General features: G+C 38.6%; 1 protein-coding gene across 13 annotated transcripts in view; it reads left to right on the top strand.

The window, feature by feature from the left end:
* TCF4 (transcription factor 4) overlaps window positions 1–24,159 on the top strand; it is a 314,975-nt gene that overhangs the window by 266,963 nt on the left and 23,853 nt on the right. For 12 of the 13 annotated variants that reach the window (XM_084629483.1, XM_084629487.1, XM_084629488.1 and 9 more), the window contains 5 exons: window positions 2,446–2,578; window positions 12,375–12,442; window positions 13,813–13,891; window positions 17,165–17,241; window positions 19,531–19,734. In XM_084629483.1, coding sequence (XP_084485609.1) covers window positions 2,446–2,578; window positions 12,375–12,442; window positions 13,813–13,891; window positions 17,165–17,241; window positions 19,531–19,734 — 561 coding nt within the window. The remainder of the gene's footprint in view (window positions 1–2,445; window positions 2,579–12,374; window positions 12,443–13,812; window positions 13,892–17,164; window positions 17,242–19,530; window positions 19,735–24,159) is intronic. The other variant, XM_084629477.1, reaches the window with a different exon arrangement.

Here is a 24,159-nt window from a genome sequence, read left to right as displayed (position 1 = left end):
CCGCCTTTCTTAGGGAGATCAGTGCCTAAATCAAGGCTGCAGGGAGGTGCCTCCCTCTGCTTGGGATTCTCATCAGCAAACCCTCCCTTGACACACGGGACCCAAGTCATTTTTGCAAGAAGCAGGTAGGGAAGGAGAACAATGACTTTTAGCCCAGTAGTTAGAACACTCACCAGGATGCAGGAGGCCCTCAGTTCAAGTTCCATCTTTGCCTGGGGTGGGAGAAGGCATTTGAACAGGACTCTACTACCGCTCAGGATATTCCTTCTCTTTGTCCTGTTGAAGCTGTTCCACTCTGGATAAATTGGGGCATCCCCAGTAACCAGTCCCCCTGCTCCAGGAACTTTTTAAATAATTAATTCACAGTTCTTGTGTGGGGCCTGAACCAGTAGGTGAGCTCAGAACATGCTTCATAGATTGAGCCCTGCAGGTGAGTTATTGAGAGGAGAGCCTGTTTTCCCATCACTCTGGGGCTGAGGAGTCCAGATGTCTAGAGTGAAGCGGCAGTATGTGTGGGTGCTCAGAGACAGAAACATAAAACATCTTGGGAAAATATACTGCCAAAATGTTGGTGCTGAGCTAGGTTAGGCATCTACAGTGTTCGGCCGCAGTTGAGCAGGGGCTTTGTGGATCCCAGTGGAGCATAATTCTGGGATTTAGGCACCTAAAGTGCCAGTTAGGAGCCTAAGTCCTTTTGTGAATCTATCCCCCGGGGCTCCCATTGACATCAATGTGAGTTGCAGGTGCTCAGCACTTCTGAACCTTGGGTCCATATTATTTATTGTCCCACTTCTCTATTTTAGTAAGGTCTTCTGTGCCTAAGGTAACACAGGGGGGAGGCATTGGTATTTTAATTGCTGTCCTATATGATTTCTACGGGGACAAAAGTGGGACGTCAGCACCTTTAGTATATGCAGAGACTGTTGAGGGAAGCCAGAATGGCTTCAGTTCAAGCTGTACGTATATGTAAAATCTCTTGAATTGTTCATTACCTGGTGGTACTCCAGTGCCAATACAGACAGCACAAAAAGAATAGTTGCTGTTTATTATTTCTGCTTTCTCATGGATTATACTTTTTTTTAATAGTTGCTTAGAATGCAGAATACAATTATACATTTTAAGGCAGATCCCATGTTTGTGCTGAAATATTTGGTAGTATCCCTTCGATGTTTTCCCCCTGAGAAACGATAAAATCTTACTTGCTGATCCATTTTTGTGTGGGTGCCATGGAACAGAACTCAGCAGAGGACATGGCATTACTCCGATTTAGACTGTTACCTGAAACAATGACTGTTTAGTGATTTGTGAGCAAAGTGACAAACTCTCTTAACCCAAAAAGAACAGGGGGACTTGTGGCACCTTAGAGACTAACAAATTTATTTGAGCATAAGCTTTTGTGAGCTACAGCTCACTCTGAAACCTCTCTTAACCCAGGTTAACTTCAGCCAGTTGGACTATGAGTTGCCATCCTAGGCTGGTTTATGTGTGAGTCAAAGCCTGAAATCTTTATTCAGACTTTACTCAGACAAAACCCCTGTTAGATTCCATTGAAGTTCTGACTGCGTAAGGAATGTAAGTTTTGGCTGTATAACTGTATGATGTGCTTATGTCCTTATAACTTTGAGGTAGACAGAATCCAAGTATTTGGTACTTAAATATCAAAAGTACCGTAAAAGTAATACAATAAAAAATAAGAGAGAGACAATTTTGTGGCCCAGATTCTATTTTTGGCCATCCTGTGCTTGGTGTAGGACCTCATGTAGGGGTAGAGCACAAAGATGGCTTTATGATACTTTTATATTCCCCTGATCCAGGGGTTGTTTTAATTTATTCCCAGCTACCCAAGGAGCCACTGCAGCAGCCAGGGATTACCAAGGCATAGTGACACCCTCTTTTTCGTAGAGCTAAAAGATAACAATGTTCTAGGGCTTGTCTGCACACACAGACCACAAATAGACCTGCCATCAATCTACCACCCATGGAGTCTTGGATACTTTGATTCACCAGCTTTATAGTGCAGCTCCAAGCAGCAGGAGTGGAGAATTTGGCTCATTAGATCAACTAGTCTATCCCGGTGATGGCTTGTTTCCATACAGAATATATTCTCATGCTTTGTCAGGTCTAGTTTTAAATATCACAAGGTAATGCGGATTCCATAACTTCCTTCAGGAGACTGTTTCTCCAACTAATAGATATCATTGTCACCAAGTTTTTCCTGGTAAGCAGCATACATTTTCTTCCTTAATTTCATCCTATAGTATCAAAGTTTATTAACTTTCCTGCATAGGTACCTGAGCAGAAAAAATCCTCCTTCCTTTACACATGACAAGAAGACCTGCTCCTTTAGGTGAAATACTGTAACAATCCTGAATGAAGTGATCCAGACAGCCCGTCTTTCATGCTTTATTATTTAAAATGTTCCACTTTTTATACTTTCTGCTACAGAGCTACCCATCACACTCCTCAGCAGACATCAATTCCAGTCTTCCTCCGATGTCCACTTTCCACCGTAGTGGTACAAATCATTACAATGCTTCTTCCTGCACGCCACCTGCTAATGGAACAGACAGTATAATGGGTGAGTTGCAAAGAGATCTCCATATGAATATGAATACAGCATTGCTTTCTTTCATTTCTCTCTCCTGGCATCTCATCTGCTTTGGTGCAGTATATCGCTACTGAACCTTTCTGTTTTAAGAGTTGTTAAAATTTATTTCCTAATATATTCGATACTTTAGAAGAAAACTTTCTTCCAATATGTGTCCAGAAAGATTATAAATATAATAGAAGTATGATTTAAATAAATATATTGTACCTGACCTATTGCCTTCCTTACTCATAATTTTTTTAATATTTTATCTCTTGGTTATTTAAGTGTCTAAATATAGCTTTTAATCCTGTAAAGCGCTTTGGTTTAAAGTTTGTACTGAAGACACTACATAAACTAGGCGCCTGATGCTGTTGGCTTTGAAGTCGATGGAAAGTCAAATTTTATTGAATTAAGCTCCCCCTTTAATTGCATACAGTTCCTTGTGAACTGATACTTCACTCAATATATTTTAATGTTCATCCCCTTCAATTTTTTATTTGATTTCCACACAGTGTGGTAGAAATCAGTGATGGCAGCATGTTTGTGTAATAAGAAGAGAGCCTTCTTTTCTGAAGTTACTGATATTTTTGTAACAACCTCTGTAAATTAATAGCATACATCTGTATACTTTCTTAAATATTTGGCATATTCTGGTTCAGACTTAAATACAGGAAATAAAGAAATATTGGCTTGCCTGTATCACAAAGAACAAATAAAGCTAATTAAATACTTGGTAACTAGGGAACACATAGTTTGACACATGTTTCAGATTACACACATGATTCTGTATAAAATGACTTTAAGCAGGACTAATGCAGTAAGAATGGAGGGTGAGTTCAAGTATTAACACATGGGCATCATATTTTTCAAGGTCTCTAAACAAAGGAAAAATTTAATAGTCTCTTCTTCATTTGTCACTGTCTGAGATAATTGTATCCCTTTACAGTATAGGATTTCTGTGCTCAATCTTCCCATTCCATTGAGAAGTCTTATTTTACAATGTGTTCCTTGCTTTTTTGTGAGTGTGACATGCAAAAATCATTATCTCACAAAAAGTCTGATAGCAGCAGTTTTAATGCATGGAACGTCTGTGCCTGGTTTTGTGATAGCCTTAAAGATAACAATATAGGGGCTCAGAACATTTGGGGAATGGAATATGAATATATTTCATTTTGAGTCCAGTCTTCAGGCCCTAAGCAGACGGTTTCTGAAATGGGCACCCATACTCACATTGACTAGTAATTTACTACTGGAGCAGGTCAAAATTTTCTAAATTTAAAAATTTCAACTAACATATTTGATGAAAATTGAATTTTTGACTAAAGCCCTAAAAATTTGCTATAAAATATTTTCAGACTTTTTAACCATCTGTACTTACTATGTGGCTAGTCCCATTGGGCTACCTAGCAAAATCGGATCCTCAAGGGATTTTTGTTGTGTTTAATGTCCAGCAAGTGCTTGAGTATCCCTAAAACATATTCTTGAAGGCAAACAGAACTATTTATTGCTAGTAAATTCCATATATCTGGAAGAGACACTTTTGTAATTAATATTATTTGTGCACCTAAGATCAGCTATATTCAGAAGAAGACCTGTGATCTTTTTGAACAGCATTGGGTAAAAGAAATTTTCTGAATAGAATACATGACAACATTGACTAGAAGTGATGTTTAACCCTATGCATAGTATTGCCAATGTGTTTTTCAAAGGTCCTGAGCTATGCAATTTTTAAGCAACCAGTTATTAAGATAGATTTAATATAGTATATGCAAAAGATTACTTCAGAATATCTGTCTGATTCATGTATTAATCCTCCTTGCTACTTTGACTTCTAATGACATGTTTTTATTACATGATGCATTGCAATATACAGTTTTGTAACAGAAATTTTGTGTGTGTTTCCCCTTAAGACCTTGGTTTCACAGTAATTTTGCTATTAGAGCAGTCACATAATACTGCGTTTTATTTTTTTACAAGATTGTAAAGCTTCCAGATATAGTGAAATGATGTACAGTCACATAGCTCAAGAGGAATATGAATTTTTTCCAATAATGTCAATATTTCATAGTTTGGGAAGTCCATCAACTATAAATATCGAGTTGAGCTAAGATTTCCTTCTACACAAAATCATAACTTCCATTCTACCTTCATATTAAGTGCTGTCCAATCAAAAAGAGCATGGTTTTATAAGTTTGGTTTCTAGTGTAAGAAGTCTGGATATTTTAATGGAATGCTTTATTATAGATGTGCATCCAGTGTCCTGTCAGTTATATTGACTAGGTGTTCTAGATTTAATTATAGCTATTGAGATACAGGTGCCTGGGAATTTATTCAAAGAATTCAAGATTTTCAATCTGAATCACAGGAGTTAGAAATGGAAAAGAACTACTTCATCATCTTGTACATCCCACTGCCCATACAGGATTGTTCCTACAGGAGCTTGCTGAGAGGTTTCTAAGGAGTTAAATGTAACATTGGATATATATATATATATATACTCCGGACCCTCGCTAGAACCTGAGATTTGGGATCCATGTGTGGTACTGCGTTATAGCGGGGACCATGTTAAAATGAATTGCAATTAAAGTAATTAAATTTGGGATCCATGGCCGCGACCGCGTTCTATGCGAATTCTCGCTATATAGATGCGCCCTCTAGCGAGGGTCCGGTGTATTCTTCAGAATAGTTGGGAACCCACACCATGAATCCATCCGTCACTGGGTTAGAAAAAGCCTTTCATATTCTCTTTATTATATTAGCAGAGGTATGTTAAGTAGAAGTATAGCTCAAAATTAGAGCAATAATATTTGCTATTCATTTTCAAATCGAGTTGTAAAGTAGAGGAGTCCTAAGCTTCCAAGCAGGCATTTTCTCCTTCATCCCACCTAAACTTGGTCACAGTATCAAAGGAGCTCTGCCTCCCTCAAACAGAGAGTCAAAAGCCATGGCCTATAGCATTTCCATCAATCTCTTCAGCCTCTCAGACTGCAATAGCACCAGCTTCCTACCAATCTAGGCAATGGCCTTTATTGCTGGCAGGGCAAGGAAACACCAGTGAAGTTGTGCTGTCACTTAGCAATCTATTAGCAACTTACATGCATGTTAGGGCTGCATGCTGAGATTGATATTTGTATTCAAATCAGTCTAATTTGGGGAAAATAAGAACTGGCTCAATTTTTTGTCCATCATGCTAACTGAATCTAACCCTTTATTCAGGTTCAGAGTCATTTAACTATTTCCGCCAGTGAAGCCCAGACAACAAATATTTCAAACAAACCATCCTCCTCTAAAGTTCAGGGAGAGCCTCCTACCATCCTCGGGTCTCAGGTGTCCAGAATGCCTTCATCCTCTGGGCCTATTAATGATTATAGACACCTAGCAACAACAGTAACACTAAACACTAAAATTGAAAGCTTTGTGAAGGTACTCGTGCCTTCCATCACACGTCATTCCTCCTCCTTGTCATTCTGCTACCTTTACATCCACGTTTCTACCCCTGTACTGACCATCCCAGTCTGATTTGACTAAGGCTACACGTGCACTACAAACTAGGGGTGGGATTCCCCTGCTGGTGTACCCCTACTTGTGTAGCTCATAACTACGCTGCTGTTTATACTCATGCAAGCTTGATTAGAGGTAGTGTATAGATATGTGAGCAGGGGAATCCTTGTCTGGCTATGCCAAAAGAAGGACAGGAGACATTTGACGTGGTGGTTTAATCAGGCTGCAATGTTGTTATTAGATGTCTGGGACTACCCGGCAGATAAAAGTGTGCAGTGCAGGTAACCCCGTGTTTATTCTGTAATTACCAAAAGGGCTTTTACCAGCTCCCCCTCTTTTTCCATCCAGGTCCCTCAATCAAATCCATTGCTGGGACTATACCATACCTCAGGGGCTCCCACCAGCTTCCCCTCTTTTTCCCTCCAGATCCCTCCAACAAATCCATTGCTGGGACCTTACCATCCATCACCAGCCCCCTCGTAGGAGGGTTAAGGTGGGCTATTAGAATGGGGGGTTGGCTCCTTGCCATACCAATCATAGGAATTCCCAACTGGCCCCGGTTCGTTCCTTTAATGAACACCTCTTTCTTAAGTCCTTCTGCTTTAGTCTTGGTCCATGTAAAAAGGAAGGTTTTAGATGCCGAGCTGCCCTTTTAAACCCTGCATTCCCAGGGGATGAGTCAGCAACCACGCTGTCCCCTTTTTGCAGCAGTTTTCATCTCTCTGCCCCCCGCCCCTGCCAAACACCCATGCCCCGCTTAAATGTGCAGGGCGATCACATCCCTAGTTCACAGTGTGGATGTAGCCTAAATATACGAGAGAGTGTGTGTTTTGGGCACTCTCAGGTATACACTGGTACTACCAATAAATACGAGCATTAATTTACGTTCCAATGAATATTAGAAAAATGTATGCACTCTAAAGCTTGTACACTCATTAAGATGGAGTTGGAGGTGTAAGGATGAAAACAGGGGCATAAGGATAAGCATTCCCTGTCTTCTTCCCCCTGCTTTCCCATTTAGAGCAGGAGCTTGTCTTATTTGTATGAGGTGCTTTGTTTTGTTTTGTTTTCTAACAGAAAGCATTCTTGACCAAGTGTGGCTTTATTCTGCTAGATTAGGGCAGTACTTTTAGTTTTGGATCCACATATAAATGAATCAGCCCCAGTGTTTGTTTCCCAAAATGTCTGGGAAAACACATTCTTAAGGGAATTTTTCTTTTCCACCCAAAGCATAGCCCTAGTACACCTCCTTATTTTTCATATAGCGTTCTTCTGTGTAAGGCACCACTTAAGATACCAGTGGTGGTTCTTTACAAAAGTTGGAGTTACATTCCAGTTGTTTAAGCATCCCAATTTCATTGCATAACAAAACAAATAAGCCTACCTCATGTATATCTTCAATGTGTAATTAATTATATGTAATATATTAAATTGTTAATAATTACTTTATATTTTAATGAATGAAAAAGGAGTAAAGAGAAAGAACAATAATGCAGGTCACCTGCTTATCTGGGATGCCATGAGTTAACTGCTCCTTTCCTCTTGTACAATTTGGTGTCTGTCCTACATCTAGAGATTGTCAAAACAATCTCTGTGGGCTTGGTCCTTTTACCCCTGAAGTCCATGGGGCTCAGTGTGCTAAGCAGACCCCCAGCTGCTGTCAGACCATAGACCATACTGAACCTCTTATTAGGACCTTATGTACTCCTAAAGAAATTAGCCATATCTGTTTTCACTTACTCCCTTAAGGCTAGAGATCTTCTTGTCACCCACAATTTTCAGTCAGCACTTACATCATCATAACAGCTAAACGAAAGATTAGTTTACATTTAAATAAAATACTAATTTATTTGAGAAATAGAAAGAAATACACAATAGGCCCATTTATTTAGAGTAATCTCAGGCCTGGTCTACACCTAACACTTAGGTCAACTTAGTTACGTTGCTCAAGGGTGTGAATTTTGCACACCGCTGAGCAATGTAGTTAAACCAACATAAACCCTATATTAGACACCACTAGAGTGACAGGGGAGTTCTTCTGTTGACCTAGGTACCACCTGTCAAAGATTTACTACAGTGGGGGAAGAAATCCTTCCATCACTGTAGCAAGTGTCTATACTACAGCAATGTAGCTACCAGGCTACAGTTGTTCCACTGTAGCAGTTGTAGTGTACACACATCATATTTACTCTCAGACTATGAAATCTTCTCTTTCAGGAACACATCCGAGTTCAAAGTCTGGATGTGTCCAGTTTGATCTCTAGGGCAGAGTTATCTGTCAGTTCCCTTAGCTTGTTCACTTCCTCTACTATCTCTCACAGCTGCTAGTCTTCAAAGTTCTTGCATGTAGTATATAGCGGGAATTCCTTTGTTCTTAGCAATAAGTAGTGTAATATTGAGAACTTTGTCAGAGTTTTGTATCTGTATATGCAACCTTAATCTGAATCACTGGGTTAAATTCTCCTAAAGAATCTGAATAGTATATTGTGGCTCTGAGTATATTGTGGCTCTCCTTATATGCAAACGGTTCTTTGCGGTTAACAAATGGGATTTCTACACATGGGGAGACAGCAAACTATTGGAGTTCATATTCTCTGTGAAGATATGAAACAAGAGTTTCTCATTGCCTTTTTTTGAAATAGAGAATCACTTCCTTTAAAACAAAAAAATCCAGAAAGAAAGAACAGAGTATTTAGGGTTTGATTTGTTTTATAGTTCACTTTCTGAAATATGTGACTCAGTGTCTAGATGTCAGTCTGAAATTATTCAAGTTACAAACTTTTAGGTTAGAATTTACAGCATTTACATTACATTACTTAAACATTTATCTCTAATTAACACCAGGTCTTCTATTTCTTTGACTTTACATTTTTTGTTATTATCGGTGAGTGTAAAAACTTCCTACTTTCCACTGTGATTCAGAGGAATAAATCATAAAACTTTGTATTTTTTTGCAGACCTAATTTCAAACTAAGCTGAGATCACAAATAAACTACTGTTGGCCTATAAGCTTACTTTTCCCATGTACAATAATGAGTAAAAATATTACCAAAAAATAAAGCAAGCAACACTATAGAAACATTTCTAAATTAATTTAATCTAAATCTCCTTCAGCTAAAGACATTAGCCCTTGAAAAGGGCTTTAACATTGGGGAAAACATTCAGATATATCTGAGTTAACATTTCATGTGTATTTCTTACCTTTTTTTGAACACTTGCTAATTACCAGAGCTGTATTTTTTGGTACTGCAGTGATAGAGGCAGAGCTGTCACTATGCTCTTATACACTGAGATACAGAGCAGTTCCTTCTCACTTGATATTCGCTTACCTAGTCAAGTTAAAATATACAAGCTATGATATTCCCACTTTAATTATACCTTCCATGTTGTAAAAGAAAAATAGACTCAAAATACTGTTCTTGTTCACACCAAGTACTCTTTTTTTTCCTGGAAGCGATTTCAGTACAGAAAGAGGTTCAACCTCTTGGTGGCAGAAACAACTCCTCTGATGATAGAGGGAGCCATGTAGAGTGCTTTCAAGTTTTGTAGTGGAGTCAGGTTACATGACAAGGAAGTAAGTATCAACATTTTTCATTGGGAGCGCTTGTGCCTCCAGTTGGGTAGAGGAGATCTTTTTCTGGTGGAGAAGCCGCACTTCATAAGGGAGATTAAGCATCACAAATTGGGGCTGATGCTCGTGTTTGATGCAGGAAGTCTTCACTTTTGTGATCTTGCTGCTCGTGGGAGGGTGAAAAGATCCATCCTCTCTTGCCCCACAAAACCTAGGCTACAGCAGATTGCTGATGGTACACAATATCCAATGCATATCTAGTTTAAAATGAAGGTTTACTCCCCTAATGCCCTTCTGTACCTCTTATTTACTCCTTCAGGGAAGTCATGATTATGGCATATTTACTCATGATGCAATCATCATGATCAGTTTTTGTCATGCCACAGTTGTTTCCCTAGGTGTGAGATTTGACGTCATAAATACATGTTGATGACTTCACTGAATAAGCAAGCAACGGGAGTGAGTGTGAGGCAAAGTTCCAAAAATTTGCAATGCTATCTCTGTTTTGTTTAAATATCCCCTTTTTCTCACGTTTCCTCTAATATGAAAGTTTATCTTTAACCATCAGATTTATGTATGGTGCGTGAGTTTAAAATTGCTCTATTGTGTTTTTTAGAGGATTTCTTACTTTGCTGCTTTACTGATAGTTGCCCACCTTTCATAGTAGAGCAGTGTAGATGCAAACACATTTCAACTATTGCAAATACTTAGAGTTTTAAAACTTGTGCTACCTATTTTATCTATCTGGCATAATGACTAAATGCATATCCCATACATTTTCTAGTACAAGTCTGTAAGTTCCCTTCCATTATGTGGGATGAGGGGAACCAATGGACATGAAACTGAGCAGAGGATGCATGAGGAAAGCAGTGTCTCTACATCATGTAGCCTATGAAAGTCCCTCTAGTGGTATGACACACCACTGGAGATCTGTGAGATTGAAAAGGATGGCACTGGAGGGATCCTTTGTAGCATGATCACCTTCTAACCTGATAGAATTCCAATGGGAAGTTTGTGCTGAAGTTAATGCTAGAGAGGCTAGGGTGCAGGCATGATGGCAGAGCCAATGACCATAGAACTGAGGTAACCATTACTCCTGGGGAAATTCTGCAGCACTGCAGCGCAGCAGAAAAATACCCCCAACCCCCGCAGATTCCTTTTGCTTCCATGCAAAAAATGGCTTCTGTGGGGAAGCAAAGAGAAGCTGCACCAGTACTCCCTCAGCAGCTCAGATGCATCCTTTGGGCAGCTGGCAAGAGAGGTAAATCACTGAGGGGAGGACAGAGACGGAGTTCCCCCTCCCCCTTCCCTGCACAGAACAGCCGGGGCTGGGCATGCTATGTGGGTGGAGCAGCGTTATGAGGCAGTGAATGAGGCTGTTTGCAGAAACGCTGCTTAATTTGTTGCAGAAGTTGGAAGATATGTAGCGAATGAGGGAGTGAAGAAAATGTCTGGTGTCACAGTTAAGGCAGTTGAATGCTGCTCTGAAGAATTGGATTCTATTCTTGCCCATGCCACATAGTTCCTATGTGATGCTAGTCCACTCACTTAAATCAGATTTTCCACAGTGGTCATTAATTGTGTGTTCCTTATTTTCTGGGTCTGATTTTTAGAAGTGCTGAGCACTCACAGCTGTTGTTAAAGTACACTGACTTTCAGAGTTTTGTTTTGAACATATGTGCCATATAATGCTAAGTACACTGAAAACGCAGGTACTTTTGACTTTTATCTCTCTATTCCTCAGTTCCTCTTCTGTAAAATGGGGATAATACTCCCTCATCTCACAGGAGCATTGTAAAAATAAATTTATTAGTATGTGTGAAGCATTCTGATATTGCAGTGATGAATGCCGTAGAAAATCCCACGAGGAAATTAATAATTCTTTCTTCAGAGCAAGATCTAATAGCCTGCAGTAAACAAGGCAAAGGGCCACACATTGAATGAAGAGAAAACAAAATCAATAGCTGCTCGTTAAGTGAGTAATGTCCAGCCTGTGCACTGAATGAGGCAGAAATACTGTGGGAAAAATAGTACGTGATCATGTAATTAAAGACTGTTATCATAATTCATATGCATTAAGGGGCCAAATTACAGTTGCACAGGCAACCTTAATTCAGGAATTTCCTAGCTTCTGAGTGCTTGATTTTGCAACCATAATGTTTTTAATGCAATTGTTTTGCATGTAATGTGTATATACAGCATTTATACTTTTTTAAGAAGTGCTTTGGGATTCTTGAAGAAGAAAGGTGCTGTGAAGTGCCATAATGTATTTATTTGGAATGATTTAGAATGTAAATATGGTAAGCTTTCATTGGTAGAAAATATGATTCTTTATTAGAGGGTAAAGAAAAGCAGCCATATTTGAGCACAAGGCTGCATATTACATTGGCTTATCTGGTTATGAACTTCATATATTTGACTATTCTTTACCATTGACTGCCATTCATTGAGAAAACATAAAGCCGTATGGTCAAGTAGTATCAAATATGCAGTATATTTTAAAACCCCCAAAGATGTCAAGTTTATATTTTGTCACCAAAATCGTAATATGAATATGTTTGATATCTACCTTAGCAAACAAATTGATGGCAATTAAAGATTAATGTGATGTAATTAGCATTATAATGCAATTAAATTATGACTAAGTGGACCAGGAATAGAAAACTCAGATGTCTCACAGCCTGTTTTTACACTCAATCTTTTGTTTTTCAGCAAACAGAGGAAGTGGGGCAGCAGGCAGCTCACAGACTGGTGATGCACTGGGGAAAGCACTTGCCTCTGTAAGGAAATATTTACTTTGGTTTACACGTTTACCATTTTTGAAGTGTGAACTTTAATCAACAATGGATGCCTGGATTTTAAGAAGATGAACAGCAAACAGGAGAGATTTGATCTCAGAGGTCATCAGCTTTGAGTTACTATCAGTTGAAATATTTAATGATCAATGTGAAATTATGTTTAAAAAAAGTTTTAGAGTTAATTTTATAACAGAAAAGAAATTAATGACTGGAAATCTTATACCATTCTTGGGCACTTAATGACTAGGAGCCATGTCCTTCAATCTTTCACACACTTCACTTATCAAAAACAATGGGAGGGAGGTTGTCTAAAAATCAGTGGTAGATTTAGTTCTGTGTTATCAAATGATCTGTAAACAGAATTCATCTAGATTTTCTTTTGCTTTCAGATTTTATATTTTCCACCCTAGTTTCCATCTATTCCATTACAGTGGTCGCCATTAAAAAGTCAGCATTAACCAGCAGCTGCCTCACAGTGGTCCCTGAGGTATATGGCACATTTCGTGTTCTAAGTAAAGGGAAATAGTGCTGCACCTCCATTATCACTGTGCAGTTACTGTTGCATGTGTTGACTTTCTAATAAGGACCAATGTAAATTATTTTCTGGGCAGAGTGGGTTCCACTGAGTTCTCATGAGAGTTAATTTTTTTGCATATTCTGCAGATGTTTCATTAAAAAGACGAAAAAATAAGACAATAGGTTGCCCGGAATGACAGATACAGTACAGAATCCACTTTTAAATGATTCCTGGTATATGGCATACATGATTAACAGGGGCAATCCCCATTGTGCAGATTCAGTGTACTGCATATCACCGACTCTAAGCAGCAGTTAAATGGCACACCCCACCCATTCAAGTCGTACACCTGGTCTTGTCTTATCATAGTTATTGACAAGTGGTCTGTGGTGTTTGCTGTTATAAATTACCCGCTGTGCAGCTATGCTGTTCGTTGTTCCCTTTGATCTATTTGGGCTGCTAAAGGATTTAATTTTACATAGTATAATTTTCAGAAATGTAAGGCTTTGTACAATACTCATTCTTAAAGCAATCTGTGAAATAAAAACGTACACTCCCACCATCATGTACCTTAAAGAGCCTGTAGCAATCAGAACCATCTCTTAATTGGCAACTGTCTGTTTCCATCAAGATGTCTCAGTTAATAGAATTCTAGTGTTTGGCTTCCTACATCTAATACAGTTTTGTCTTTATTTAAAAAAAAGTTAAGATGAAAGTAATAGGCTTTATAACCTGTCCTGCTTTCATTTAAATGGACTGAATGCATAAGAATTCCATATTTCTTTCTGCATCAGTTTGTGATGGCTTTAGATTAATTCTTTATCATCTTTTAAAGATCTATTCTCCAGATCACACCAACAACAGCTTTTCATCAAATCCTTCAACTCCTGTTGGTTCTCCCCCTTCTCTCTCAGGTATTGTTATTACAATTCTATTTTACTGAACATTTCAACATATTTTTGGTAGGAGGTATTTAAATAAACTCCTGCTGTAACTGGATGTGTGATTTACATCCAGACAATAGCATCAGGCTATTTTCTTATAAATACAACGCCCATATAGGCCAACTATTGTACTCACTGAGATGAATGGAAATACTTTATAAAAGACATATTTTGGTCAACACGAAGAGAGGGTCATAATGACTTTTAAATAGATGCCTTTACCTGCTGCAAAAAAAGCAGTGTTAATAGACACCCATATTCTGTCCCCAGGCAACCCCCATAAACCCTTGTGCAGATTGTTCCTAATGTTCCGAGAGAGGGTAGACATGTGTAAGGATTTAGACCACACCTCCTAGCTCACAGGCCAGGCCACTTCGTGAAAGGAGTTGCCAAGATTTTACACAGTAGTCTTTTTGTACCTTTTGGGGGAACCATATTCCCTCAGTCATTCTGTTTGCCATGAGTTTTCTCTCAGGGTATGTCTGCCCAGCAAAGAAAAACCAGTGGCTGACCCATGCCAGCTGACTCAAGCTTATGCGGCATGGGCTGCAGTGCTGTTTCATTATTGTGTAGACTTCCAGGCTCAGGCTGAAGCTCGGGCTCTAGGACCCTTTGTGTTGGTAGGGTCCCAGAGCTCAGGCTCAAGCCCGAGTCTAGACAGATATGAAACAGCCCCACAAGCCCAAATTAGCTGGCACAGGCCAGCTGCAGGTTTTTCTTTGTTGTGTAGACAAAGACCTCAGGGTCCTAAGCAAAGTGCCTGCCAGAACTTGGCCCGTAAAATGTGGCTGTGTGCAAAGAACCATAGTAAGCTTAACTCATTTATAGTACACGGTGATAATGAGGATGTCCTTATTCTAAAGATACAGATATTTTGATGGTATAGTTTTATTTCTAAATAACCCTAGTAGCTGAATTTTCAGTGTGGGAGGCGTATATTAGCACTAGTGAAGGGCTAAGCTGAAAAGGTTCAGAGGTAGTTAAGTTCTAATGAGCATCAGAAATTGTAGACACCTATCTGAAGCTAATTCAGGTTATATGAACCTTTGAGACTTTCCCACAAGAGACTTAAATACTCCCTCACCATATAACTATCTGAGAGGCTCTTGATCTAACCTACCTATCTTAGCTTCTTGGGGGAGTCAGCACTGGATCTGTTTCAGTGCTGATCAGGCATCCTGCTCCCCCCTTTGGTCCTGTGAGACCAAGGAATTCATATGGGTGGGTCCTGTCAATCTCACTTAGACATGTTAAAAGACACTATAGTTTATACTCCTGAGTGTAGCACAGTATTGTTAAATCCTGGAGTAAGAATGATCTGTCCCTCAAGGAGATTATCCCTTTCTCCAGAACTGCTAGATCTTATATGCTCTGAGGTTTCACAGTGCTTCAACAATCTTGGAGGCACAAACCCCAAAGTACTTTTTGAAGAGACAAGATTCCAGTGAAAGGGTTAATGGGAGTGAGAAGTGGGCTGGCCAGCCAACAACTGAAGGCAAGCTTTGTCTGAAGAAAGTTAGCAGGTCCCCAAACTTTTCCTTGATGAGAAAAGTTCCCCTGGAGAGGGGTAGGAAGCCCTTCCTCAAGAACACCTGCCATTGAAAGTGAGGTATTGTGGTTGTGGTAATATTAATCAAACATGTCTCCCAAAAATGCACCAAGGGGGAGGGGGGACTGCTGCCTTTCTCCAACATCAGGCCTTCTTTGGGGATTGGCTAGCTCCTTGACCAGCCCCCTCCCCATCCTGGAGTAAGACCCAATGAAGGGTTTAGGAGGACAACAGACAGTCCTTATTTGTCTGAACCAGTCCCTGTCCCTAGACAGCACCCTATGTGATACATTTCTTTTAGGGGACTTTACCATCATTTCCGTCTTGTACTATAAAGAAAAGATTTGAGTTGAAGTTGAGGAAAGCAATCATATGTTAAGCAATATAGATTGAATTTCTTTCCAGAAAGTTTACTTGATAAATAGAAAGATCCAAGGGTCAAAGTCAACACAAATAAGTGACATATATTCAAAGGAGAACTGAACTGTTTATGCTTCACGATATAGTGGGCCAGTCAGAAACAATATGAAAGTCCTGATTGTCTTTCATTGTCCTATTCAATGATGTGGCAAAGTCACAAGTTAAAGACAGTGAAAATCTATGGAGACCAGAATTCGGTAGCGAATGTGCCAGATATAATCAAATTTAACACCATTTTGTCAATATGGCATACTGAGAGGCTAGAAAAGGCCACGAGATCAATCTAAGGTTTAGAAGGCCTGCCCTTCTAAACCCAGTAAATGCCACTTAACTTCAATTTTAAGATTAAAACCCTAATAGCTCCACCTTGAATTCCCAGCCTCGTTTCATAAGAGCATTCAAAAGATTATATGTTTTAGACAAAAAAGAACTAACAATACAAACGATCTGATCATAGTGCCATAAACACAACCTTCTGGGGAAAGTATTTGAACCAATATTTCTGTCCTCAAGTCTAGTGTGCCCCTTTAATAGTGACACATCTTTGTTTAAAAGAAATGATATTGCAAAAGTTGAAACCTTATATATTTCACACTTAAACCTTCAGCAGAAACAGATTTGCTTCAACAGATGTAAACTAATATAAACCAAGAGTTTTGCTGTTAGCTCCTTTTAAGTTCTGTAAGTGCAAAATAATATCATCTGCCTTAAGAAAGTGCAAATCTTAGCAGTTAAATGAGAGCATCTGTAGAATGACAAGTTGTAACTGAATTTAGAGTTAGATATTCGTACAGTGCTATTGTTTTTTAATCCTGTTTCTTAAAAAAAAACAAACCCAAATCCATTAGTTTGGTGATTGAATGATTTGTTCAGTGGCATCAAATATGTCTTGAACCACAGCTAGGATAATGGGCTAGTATGTGCTGGATTTACATAGAAGTCTAGCAATCCCCTCTTAGCACTTCTGAAAATGCTACTTCTCCTTTTACTAGTGAGACATTTCCTTCTGCTGGAGCCTTTCTTAGGTACAGCTGCCGAATCAATAAAAACCTCTATGTTAGGAATCAGCCTGGGGCAACTTTGTGGCCTGCGTCTCCGTGCTTCGCTACAAAAATACCTTTTTTTTTCATCCATGTATATTTTGGAAGTTGTCCATATGTCTGCCCTATAGTCTATCTGGAAAACAGCATTTACATGTCTACAAAACCGTCCAGAAAGTTTGAAAGACATTTTTGTTTGCATAGTTCTAATGGTAATTCCCATTTTACTATTAGCAGGCACAGCTGTTTGGTCTAGAAATGGAGGGCAAGCATCATCATCTCCCAATTATGAAGGTCCCTTACACTCTTTGGTATGTTTTGATTAGAGACCTCCTCTGCCTCAGTATTTTCCATGCTGTTCTTTCCATTTTTCATCCACACTTCTCATACAGGTTTGCATTTTGTTAGTGATTACTGTGCCCTTGGATGTTTACACTATTTGATTGTTGCTAAGTTAGTAACGTGAGGGCCCAATCCTTTGATTTGTGATATTTTGATATTAACTGTTATTGACTAGGATGTCGTGTTTGATAATGTATTGTTGAAACATTCCAGAATGAAAAAAGTTAATTACAAAAGGAGGGATTTGGTTACAGCCAGGAGGGATTGCTTGAAGGGATATCAGGGAGAAAAGTAAGTGGTTGCTATGAAGTAGGACAGGGTGTGAGTGTTATGAATCAGGTTACTTTTATTTACGGTGGGAAAGTGCAGTAGAGGGATAAATAATACTTTCAGATTCTATGTGATGTGTTTCAAAGTATTGTAGGCTTAATATGATGGATGAATTGGCAAGAATTGGGTGGTAATTATGGCTAGCACAAGAGAGAGGATAATAAATAAATAAATAAATAAATAAATAAGATGTTTTATATGGAGAGATTAGATAAGAGTTGGGGGCCAGCTGGAAACATATTAGGGACAAATGGGCAAGGTTTTTGAAAAGTCTAGATTATTTATCCCATTCTTTTTTGTTTGTTGTCTGTCTAGATAGTAAGGAAAGAGTTGTCTCATTATATTTCTTTCAAACATCTAGTACCTTTTGGGTGCTATATAATAATGCTAAAGATCAAAAATGTCTCAGTATAAAAAAGCAGAGCGTTTCTGAAGGCAAAATAAATAATCATCTAATACTGAATCATGGAAAAGTCTATCTGACTTCAATGGGAAGTTTCCCTTAGTCAGGAATTAGCAAGGACTGCAATATCTGGCCCAATACAAATATGTGTATCATGATTCATTGCCGGATGCTTTCTGGCTTATCGCAGCTTGCTGTGGTGTGTAGTTGTGAGTATAGAGTGGCAGTGTTTCTGGAATCTGTATGCTTCAGAGATCTGAAATGAGTGAAGAATTATTTTTGTAGCAATAAAGTTAACTTTTTTGGGGCTGGCCCTTTCACCTTCCCCTCCCATATCTTGTTGAAGAACAAGAAATTTGAGGCATCCACTTATCAGATATGACGTGCCAGAGGAGACAGTGTGACCTAGTAGTAATGTGAAGAGGGGATTTGAGTTGTATCCCTAACTCTGTCACTGATGCTCTGTGACCTTGGGCAAATAGTTCACCATGTGTGCCTCAGTTTCCTCATTTGTAAAATGAGGATAATAATCCTTATCTCTGTAAAATTGTATGGACTTCTTGCATGAAGGACACTATACAGCAAAATACAATGTATTATTTCTGAGTCCATTGCTTCTCCTCTTCCTATACTTGCCAACAACATGGCACTATTTTTCTAAAAGAAAGGTGATATTGGAAGGAAGTTATCCAGTAAAGCAGCAATCAGATTTCTTTAAAGTCAACATTGCTGCTGTTTATGGTTCAGATTTAGGGAGAATTCTAGTGGTAGCATGGGCAGCTCCCTCTCCTCCTGGAGGGAGGTTGAGTATAAGGTTTTGTTTTAGAGAGGGATGAGTTACGCTAGAACAAATGCTGCCGCCACTAACAGTTCAGTACCTCTCTGTTTTATGATCTTTTACATGTCTCGTACAGGCTGCAGAGCTCTAAACTTGTAAGGAGGTGTATTTATTAGTGCTCTTACCAACAATGCTTTAAAAGTAGTTTTAGGATTCACAGTTATAGGGAACATTTCAGTAATTGTGGAGATGGGACTATATGGCCTTAACAGGTTCTTTCTAACTTTTTGTTCGTAATTCTTTGATTACATAGGGAGAATAGGCCTTGTCAGAGAGTGATATAAGTTAGATGTATATTCTTTTTGCTTAAGGTAACACTACAACTTTTCAAAAATCACAGAGGGCAACATATGTACAGTAATGATTATGTTCATGAGGAATCATTGAACCTGTTTTGCCCATGAAAATGAAAGCTGTGCTTGTGTTAAATTCTTTCTAATTCCCTAGAATGCTAGTTTAATTATTTCCCTAGGGGAAAAAAATCACTTTTGTTAAAAAGGGGAAGAAATAAAAGGAACTGTTTTCAGTTACACATCCTCTCCTCCTCCCCCCCCCCCCCACACACACATACGCCAGCTAGCAATACAGTATGTGGCATACCTAATCTGTGTGTGTTTTGTCTCAAATGTTAAATGGCCCTTCACATTTGCTGATGGTTCTCTTGATTTGTTTTTCATAAACAAACAGCAAAGCCGGATTGAAGACCGTTTGGAAAGACTGGACGATGCTATTCATGTTCTCCGGAACCACGCAGTGGGGCCTTCAACAGCCATGCCTGGTAGTCATAGCGACATGCATGGATTAATAGGGCCTTCTCACAATGGAGCAATGGGAGGTCTTGGGTCAGGATATGGGACAGGCCTTCTTTCAGCCAATAGACATTCACTAATGGTAAGCTATGGAGATTAAATGACAGTGCAGGTTTAAAAACAGTCTAGTAATTAGAATTTCTGAACTGGTTTGCAGGCTTTTAAATGTTATTATCAGTCTTTCTACTTGTGCTAATGCTGCAGATATTTTCAGGTTTATGACAAAAATATCAAATTAATTTGTGCGAGGTTTTATAGTACTATGAGACATTTTTAAATGTACACTGTATATGTTTGCAGCACATATTGTGTTTATTGTGTACATTTTGCTCATGACAGTAAAAACTGTATTCTTTAAGACTGACTGATGTGAGGCTGCCATTAACAAAAAGCTGCTGTCCTCTGGCATCCAGCCTCATTAAAGATCCTTTCTAAAATAGTCTGGATTGTTTGAGAGATTTAGTTGGCTGACAAGTGTATGAATAGTATACCATCTTTCTCCTATCCATTAGCCAATAAGTATATCGGAGAGGAATCTTCAAGGTTTTTTCCTTTACTACTTTTTGCCTTTCCATTTCAATTTGAGTGAGTATAAATGCACTGCTTTTTTTAGGACTTTGCACAAATCCTGAATTCTCTCTCTTCCCTTTTTATTTTCCTATTCCTTTTTAAAAAAAACAACTATGTTTAGCGTGAAACTTCTGCTCAAGACCCATCCTCCGAAATGCATCCTGTAGCCTTATCTATAGTTATGGGTTACTTAACTAATTACCCATCCCAATAGGAGGGTTTGCACCTACTTAAATTGTGAGAGTTCTGTCCAAGATCAACAATAGCAGAGCGGTTATCAATAGAAAGGGGGCCCCCATAGTGCACAAAAGGGACAACACAGTGCTCTTTTTGTAATAATTACTTTTATTAGCCATCCAAACAACAATACACACATTGCAGTCTGGTGAAAGAGAACACAATGGAACATCTAGTATTTGCATTACTCACACTATCCCTTGAGGAGAAACCCAAAGTATCAGTCATAATCGTCCTCATCGTCACCAGTGGATGTCTTCCTGGCATCACCGCAGGTCAAGTAGGCCAGGATACAGCTTTTATAATGTGTTATGCTGATCCTCACTATGCTTAATGCATATTCAGTATGGGTTTCAGACCCTTTTCTTTATCGGTATTTCCTCACCCAACTATCGTTGGCATGCCCTTCTTCAGTTGGTTACGAGGCCTTTTACATCAAGCTTATTAAGGCATATGTCAATTACATGTCATGGCGTTCTTGTTGTCTGCTGATGTTCCTAATTTAAAATATCTAAAGCTGGTATAAACTGGCATTTTGTGGTTACCTGTGTGCGGTTTAACAACGCTGACTTATAACATCACTCTATCTTTTGTGACCTTTTGTGATATAGGGTTGTTTATGAGTTTGTTACTTATGTCCCATCTTTAGGTCTTAATTAGTTTGGTTAAACTATTGTTTTTACAGGCTTAAGACCTGTAGGCTTTGGCATTACTGTCGTAATCCATACCTGTGCCCAATTTAGCATATGCCCATATGTCTGCAGCAACATAGATGGCTACAATTCATATATAAGATAACACTTAAGCAATGGGAATTAAGTACATGCTTAAGTATGTGCTAACATGCTTTTTGTGAATTGGGATCATATGTGATCACTAGTGGCTTTCACATTGGATTAAATATCCCACATCAGAGTATCAGGCCTTCTCTATACTTGGAGAATACCATACTTGTCCACCTTACTGAGGGCCTCATTCTATGAGTTTTTGTCATGTTGAGTAGTACTTTCTCACATGAGTGATCTTACAGTATAGTTACATGCATGAATAAATACCACTTAGCATTATCATTGCAGAATTAGTCCTAATTTTCCTGTTATAGTTTCTGATTTTTCTCTTTTGAGGGCAATATCTTCTTATGCTATATATTTTTTTGATGATGGGCGTCTGGCACCTTACAAAGGAAAATATCTTGTAGTTCCTGTGCCTCTGTAAAGAAAAATCATGCCTCTCTGATCTGTTTGATTTCTCTGAAAATGTCAACAAAATAGTAGACAAAGGAGAAGAAGCTGATGTGCATATTTGGAGCTGCAAAAACCCAAAACAAATTCTTCACAAGACGCTGTGAAAGAAATTAAGTAATCATACAGTGAACTCATAGATTGGAAACTGGATCAGAAACAGCAAATGAGGAGTAGGATTAAATGGCCAATTTTCAACATGATTAAAGGATAAAACTTATGGTACCCCAACATTCCATTCTAGGAGTAATGTTCTGTATCACTGATCTGGAAAAGGGGCAGATGTCGTTTGCAGATGATTCAAATTATTTAGTTTAGTCAAGATTAGAGAAGAGTGTGAGGAACTTCAAGGGGAACTGACCAAACTGGGTTAATGGGCAACATGATAACACATGAAATTCAGGTTTGGCAAGTGTAAGGTATTGCATATTAGAAGGAATAATTTGAAATACTCATATGCATTACTATTTCTCAGTTAACTGTAACCACTCAGGAAAAAGGCTTGACCATCACTGTTGACAGTTCAATGGAAATCCCAGCTCAGTGTACAGGAGTGGTAAAAAAAAAAGCAAACAAAATGTTAAGACAGCAAAAGGAATGTGATATAAAATAATACTGAAAATGTTATAATGTCATTATATAAGTCATGGGTATGCTTTCATTTGGAGTTTTGTGTTCACTTCTGGTTACCCTATCTCAAAAAGGATATAGTAGAATTAGAGGAGATTCAAAGGCAGGCTACAAAAATGCTTGGAAGCATGGAAATATTTCCATATGATGAGACATTGAACAGATAGTGGTGGTTTTGTTTAGAAAGGACATATATAAGAGAGGGAAGGCTAGAGGTATATAAAATAATGTATAGTAAGCAAGGTAAATCTAGTAGTCCAATTCATCCTTTCTTATAATTAAAGAATGGGATATTCAATAAAACAGAAAGTAAGGTAATTGACAACCTGTGACATTCATTGGTGCAAGATGTAATGGAGGCCAATAGCTTAGTAGCATTCAGAATAGGAATGGACATTATATGGATAATTAGAACATCCAGCATTGCTTTAAATAAGATTAAATACAATATTTAGAAAAAATGTGAACTCTCATGCCACAGGGCATAAACCAACTACTGACACAGGTCAGGGGAAAATTTCCTGTATAGAAACTCCATTGTTGTCCATTCCAAGGTCTCTTGCACCTTCCTCTAAACCATCTGGTATTAACCACTATCATCGGAGACAGAACACTGGACTAGATGGACCACTGTGCTCTAATCTACTAAGGCAATTCTAATGTTCCTGTGCAATCACCGCAGAAGTTCTCACTGTGAAGGGTAGAAACTTTGCTGGTATTTTTGTAGCAAATGATGCCATCAACCACTGTAACAGATCACTAGGTCATCCCTTCTATCAGATTCTAAACACCCAGGATATCCTGGGAGAGTCAGCTCTTGCTTTGATCCCTGGAATGCAGTTACTTATTTAGTCTTATACACTTCACTGTGTGTGAGACCTTAAAAACTGAGCCTGTCATCAATGTGGACCTTAAAGATCCCATGTCTTTTTTGTATGAGAAGGGGTTTTCTCCTTATGTCCTTGACCAAACAAATGCCGAGAGGGGTATTCAGCGGACTACGATACAGTACTTTGAGTAAAATTTAATAAGTACAAATCAGTGCTGCTGTTTCCAAGTAGCTTGTAAACCACTTGGGATGAAATGCTCGATATGAATGTAATTTACTGCTATTTACTATTACTTGTTGTTAATGTTTCTCTGTTGGTTCATTTTAAAATATGTTTCTCCTGGCAGTGGTCAATCTAATGGTTGGCTCTTCCTCATCCTAAAACTAAAGTTAAAAGTAGCTGTCATGGGTGAAGCATTGTTAAAAGCTACAATTGGGCCAGTGCTATTTATAGATTTCAAAAAATGCTGACTTAAAATAAAAGGAGTACTTGTGGCACCTTAGAGACTAACAAATTTATATGAGCATGAGCTTTCATGAGCTACAGCTCACTTCATCAAGCTGTAGCTCACGAAAGCTTATGCTCAAATAAATTTGTTAGTCTCTAAGGTGCCACAAGTACTCCTTTTCTTTTTGCGGATACAGACTAACACGGCTGCTACTCTGAAACCTGACTTAAAATAGTCTGCCAGCAGGCTCCAAAAGGTAGAAAAAAGACTTTTCAGCATCCCAGCTAAATCCATCTCTCTTCCCTCTCCCCTGTAAAAATAGCATGAACCCAGACATTGTTTTGCTCTCTGTGGCAGTTGCTGGGAATTCACAAAAGGAAATTCTAGGTTGTAATTTAGCTTGGCCTCAGGTAATGTGTTAAATACACTTGGGATACATATAATCTAAGATTTTTAGTTTGTACAACGCTATTTCCCACCAAATGTTTAAACAATACTGCTTTTAATGAAAAAATCTGGCTTTATTAAAAGCCAGATCTGTGACTTACAAC

This window comes from Lepidochelys olivacea (genome assembly GCF_965140295.1).
Source record: "Lepidochelys olivacea isolate rLepOli2 genome assembly, chromosome: 5".
Taxonomy (NCBI): domain Eukaryota; kingdom Metazoa; phylum Chordata; order Testudines; family Cheloniidae; genus Lepidochelys; species Lepidochelys olivacea.
The sequence above is the reverse complement of the archived record's forward strand: the minus strand, read 5'-3'. Positions and strand labels throughout refer to the sequence as shown.